Source organism: Chrysochloris asiatica, unplaced genomic scaffold, assembly GCF_000296735.1.
Source record: "Chrysochloris asiatica unplaced genomic scaffold, ChrAsi1.0 scaffold00009, whole genome shotgun sequence".
Taxonomy (NCBI): domain Eukaryota; kingdom Metazoa; phylum Chordata; class Mammalia; order Afrosoricida; family Chrysochloridae; genus Chrysochloris; species Chrysochloris asiatica.
In genome coordinates this window covers 7,897,577-7,902,256 of record NW_006408527.1, presented here as the reverse complement: position 1 = coordinate 7,902,256, position 4,680 = coordinate 7,897,577, and the positions used below count along the sequence as shown (strand labels likewise).

The 4,680-nt window shown below is 48.0% G+C and overlaps 1 protein-coding gene across 1 annotated transcript in view; it reads right to left on the bottom strand.

The window, feature by feature from the left end:
- Nucleotides 1–3,454: 3,454 nt before the first annotated feature.
- Nucleotides 3,455–4,680, bottom strand: part of RD3 (retinal degeneration 3) — an 8,486-nt gene continuing 7,260 nt past the window's right edge. Inside the window, exon 2 of the mRNA XM_006834030.1 lies at nucleotides 3,455–3,752. Coding sequence (XP_006834093.1) covers nucleotides 3,455–3,752 — 298 coding nt within the window. The remainder of the gene's footprint in view (nucleotides 3,753–4,680) is intronic.

The window sequence follows — 4,680 nt, the reverse complement described above, 5'->3', positions numbered from 1 at the left end:
CCATATGGCCTCCAAGGAGCACTCTGGCTGCACTTCTTCCAAAACAGATCTGTTGCCCATGGCACTGTCCGTATAGGGTTGCTACGAATAGGACTTGACTCCATAGCAGTGGCGTACAGAATGATCCAACTCTACCTACTCCCTCTCATGGCTAGTGATGTTGAGCTGAGTGCCACCCAATTACTGTCAGAGACTCGAGTACGCTCAGCTCATTCACACCAGTCACTCACCAGATATTTATAAGGAGGCTCTCAAAGGGTTTTATTTTTAAGGAAGAAAACATTTATTTGTTGTTACTACGTTTTTAAAACTAGAAATTGAAACAGACATCATTATTCCCTTTAACAATCGGAATCCAGAGGAACAACTTCCGGGCTCTGACAAGTTCAAGGGCTATCAGTAAGGATAGTCTACAACCGACCAACAGGCATCCAGTGAGTGCTTGGCGCATTCCATCTGTCTGACCTGAAATTGGCTGAGCTAGTCCGTACTACATCCAACAATGCTTTCATGAGCTGCCAGTTACTTAAATTGAAAAAGATACGCTGTTAAAAGGCTCATGTTTTCATTGCTTTAATGAAAATAGGTACATGTAGCATGGGGCAGAAGAAAGAAAACAGTAGATACTCTTCCAATCAGTCTTCTCTAGCCTGCTAGGTAAACTGGGACACTTCATTCCCTCTGAAAAAACACACTGATCCACATCCAGGACACTTGGACCACTCATGGCTAGTTGTTGTTGTTGTTGTTAAGTGTTGTTGAGTCGATTTCAACTCATAGCAACCCTGTATAGAGTTTCTGAGGAGTAGCTGGTGAATTTGAACCGCCAACTTTACAGTTCAAACCAACCTTCCAGTGCAGTGCATTATCCTACAGTGCCACAGCAGGGCTCCACACTCACAGCTAGTAGCAAGTATTACTCCCCAACACTTTTGCACCTACCAAGTGAGTTATCTGCTTACCAAGCTTGCTTCTGTCTGTTCCAAAATGTTTCTGTCCATTGTTCTTATTATGATAATAAATTTTAAATGAACACAAACTGATAAAACAAGACTAGAACTCCCATCACACAACCCATACTTGTGAAAAAAGTGAACACAACTTGAACCTCCATCAAAAGTTTGGCAACTGAATGAACTTTTTTATGGCTTGGGCTAAAATATGGAAGCTAAGATACATATATTTATTTAAAAGATCAGCAACTTTCACCACCTATGTTAATGAGCCAGTCTACAACTTCATCTTGATGGTGTTGGACCTTGAGGGCTTGTTTGGAGAGTCAGGCAGGGGAGTGTAGCTATGCATATACCCTGGGGCAAAGCATGGGCCTCCTCTATCAAAGAAGGTCATCCTCTTCAACCACCAGTGCAGCCTGGAGGGACACACATGAAGCAATGAACGAAGGGGACAGATTGGCTGCAGCAAGCCTGGCGATCAGTAGGGTGACCGATGTTACAGCCAAATGACCTCAAATCTTAATAGTATTAGATAAGAAAATCCCACCATATTATGCATCTTAATCTAGATTTGAATGAAGATAATCCGAAACCAGAGTCCTGGTGTGGCGCTGTGGATTAATGGGCTGGACTGCAAGGTCAGTTTGAACTGCAACGTCTGGTTCAAATTCACCAGCCGCTTCTTGGAAACTGTACACAGGGTGGCTATGAGTCTAAACCGACTTGATGGCACTTAACAACAACAATTTGAAACCAGATCATTAAAAAAATATTTTCACTGGTTTGGTCAGGGAATATACAGATTTTCCTTCTATTGATTTTAATCTCATCTGGTATTATATTTAGACAAACACTAAGTCGTAGCTAGTGGTTACGAATCAGGCTGTGAACCACAACAGCAGTTCGAAATTACCAGCTGTTCCGTGGGAGAAAGATGAGGCTTTCTGCTCCCATAAAGATTTATAGCCTCGGAAACCCTGTTCAGGTTCACTGTGAGTCGGAACCAACTCCATGGCACATAATAATAACATCAACAAAGCCACATAGCACGCACTGATGGTTTGGGGCACTTTTCCATCCACACACACCCATCCCCACCTCAGCCCTAGAGTGTGTCAGGAGGCCAGCTGACCTTCTAGATTGGCCATGGATGATCTACCCAGTGGATGACCATAGCCACCTGCCCATCATCAAGAGCTGTGTCAGAAAATGGAAGGACAGTGAATGCTCTAGAACATTTCACTCAGGTGTCTTCAGGTCACTTAGAGATTTGGGCATCATTTTCCCTGAGAAAAGCCAGAGAGCAGGCATGACCAGATAGAGTAGGAACCCTGCAATTCAAAGACCTGGGCCTCCAGAGCAGTGTGTTCAAAGGCCTTAGAGTTTCGCCATTGGCATATGCCACTGATGTGTTGTTAAGTGCTGTGAGTTGGTTTTGACTCATGCTGACCCTGGAAAAGATTTCTGAAGAGTTGCTAGTGGTTTTGAACTGCCAACCTTATGGTTTGCAGTCCAGTGCTGATCTTAAGTGCCATACTAGGACTCCAGAAGCCACTAAGGGGTGGCCAAATCCCACCTGATGGCAGAGTGGGATAAGATAATAGGCAACCTATCCCTTTTCCAAGGAGCTCTGGCAGTGTAGTGGTTAGGAATTGGGCTTCTAACCTCAAGATCAGCAGTTTGGAATCACCAGTGTTACCGTGGCAGAAAGGCTTTCTGCTCCCATAATGATTTATAGCCTCGGGGTGATTATGAATGGGAACTGCTACCACCACCACCATCCCTTTTCCAGTTAACTTTCTTAGAGAGCAGCTTAGACCCCCACCCTCAGGTAGGCAGAGATGTTGCCCTTGGGCCTTCCCCATCATCGCCCAGGACTCAAGGGCTCAAGGGCAAAGACTCAAGTGTACAGAAACAACCTCATAATCTATGGGTGTCTGGCTGCAGTTTACCGTGAAAGAATCCTGTCCTTCCCTGAGCCTGTTTCCTCATTCATTAGAGTGGGGTGATCCCATCCAGACCTGACCATTTATGAGGCTGTGATCCACCTGCTGGGTGAGACCAGCTGGTCACCAACAGAGAATGGACCTGAAGAACAAGTACCTCATCATTGTCCAGGGAGAAGGACATCCCTGAAGTTGCTGTGTGAATCAGTCTGGGCAAACAGGTAGGAAGATACTCCTGTGGAACTGTGATCTGTCTGCCAAGACACTGAATCTCTGAGGGACAGTGAAAGGGCTGCTTGTGCAGGGGAAGGAACACCCCCTCCCCAGTTCCAAGCCCTAAAACCTTGGGCCCTGTGATCAGTAGGGAGGCAGGGAGTCGTTGCTAGGTATTAAAGGAGTGTCTTGGAATTGAATTGGGTAGTCTCTTCTGGGGTAGGTGAAGGAGGTTCCAGGACCGGGTGACCCAATCACCGGCCTATCATGCCCTCCTGCAGGTGGCTCAGCTCCTGGGAAGGGGAAGGGCAAGGGCAAGGGCAAGGGCAAGGGCAAGGATCAGTCCGCCTGGGGCGCCCGGAATTCAGGCATGCTCCACGCCCGGGGCGGCGGCGGCGTGTCCCGTTCCACGTCCTCCGAAATGGTCCGGATGTCGCTGGCGAACGGGGAGATGCGCGCACGGGTCTTGAAAGTGGCCAGGGCCTGGTTTCCTCGAGGCCGTAGGCTCCACTGCCTTGTCAGCTTCTGGACCTCCTCCTCCTCCTTCATCCTTTCCAGGACTTCCTGCAGCACCGAGCGGAACAGCCGGGCCACCTGCTGCACCTCGGGTTCGTGCTCCGCCAGCAGCTGTCGAAACCTAGGGCGGAGGGAGAGGTTGGGTAGGTCGAGTCACCCAGCTTAGCGGTCGTGTTATGGGGCAGGGTTTAACTGGGAGGAGTCAGCAGTGTAAAGCTAACAGATTGCACCATCTAGGGACGTAGCTAGGGTATACCTTTCTAAGGAGTCCTGGTGTGGCGCTTTGGTCTAATGTGTCAGAATGCAAAGTCGTTTGAACTGCAAGGTCGGTGGTTCAAGCTCACCAGCTGCTCCTTGGAAACCCTATACAGGGTCGCTATGGGACGGAATCGACTCGATAGCACTTAACAACAACAACAACAGGAGGAGGTTTAATGTGGCGCTGTGGGTTAATGCGGTGGACTGCAAGGTCAGTTTGAACTGCAAGGTCGGCGGTTCAAGCTCACAAACTTCTCCTCGGAAACCCTATACAGGGTCGCTATGGGTCGGAACAGATTCGATGGCACTTAACAACAACAACAACAACAATAAAATACTTAACCTAATTTAGGTATCGATGCTGGAGTATTAATGGGAGGCCACTGCATTCACAGTCTTACTGATATGATTATGACTACCGCTTGCAATATTCCTCTGTAGCTCCTGATCACCTTCTGGATGAGTTTGAACACTCCAGACCCTGGTGAGCTGACTCTTGCTTCTCCCCAGAGAACCCTGCCCTCCAGCCAGACGAATCACATTTGGTTCCCCAAATGTCCCTCATTCTGCTGGGTCCGGGTGTGTTTTCACATCTGCCTCTTCTGCTTTGCTGTTGTCTCTGTAGTTACCAACTCATAGTGATCCTGTATAGAGTTTCCGAGCAGAGGCTGGTGGATTTGAACCACCGTCCTTGTGGTTAGCAGTCCAGTGCTTAACGTACAGCACCACACCAGGACTCCACCTTCTCTGCTTGCTTTTTAAGTGTCTTCGAGTCGATTCTGAGTCATAGC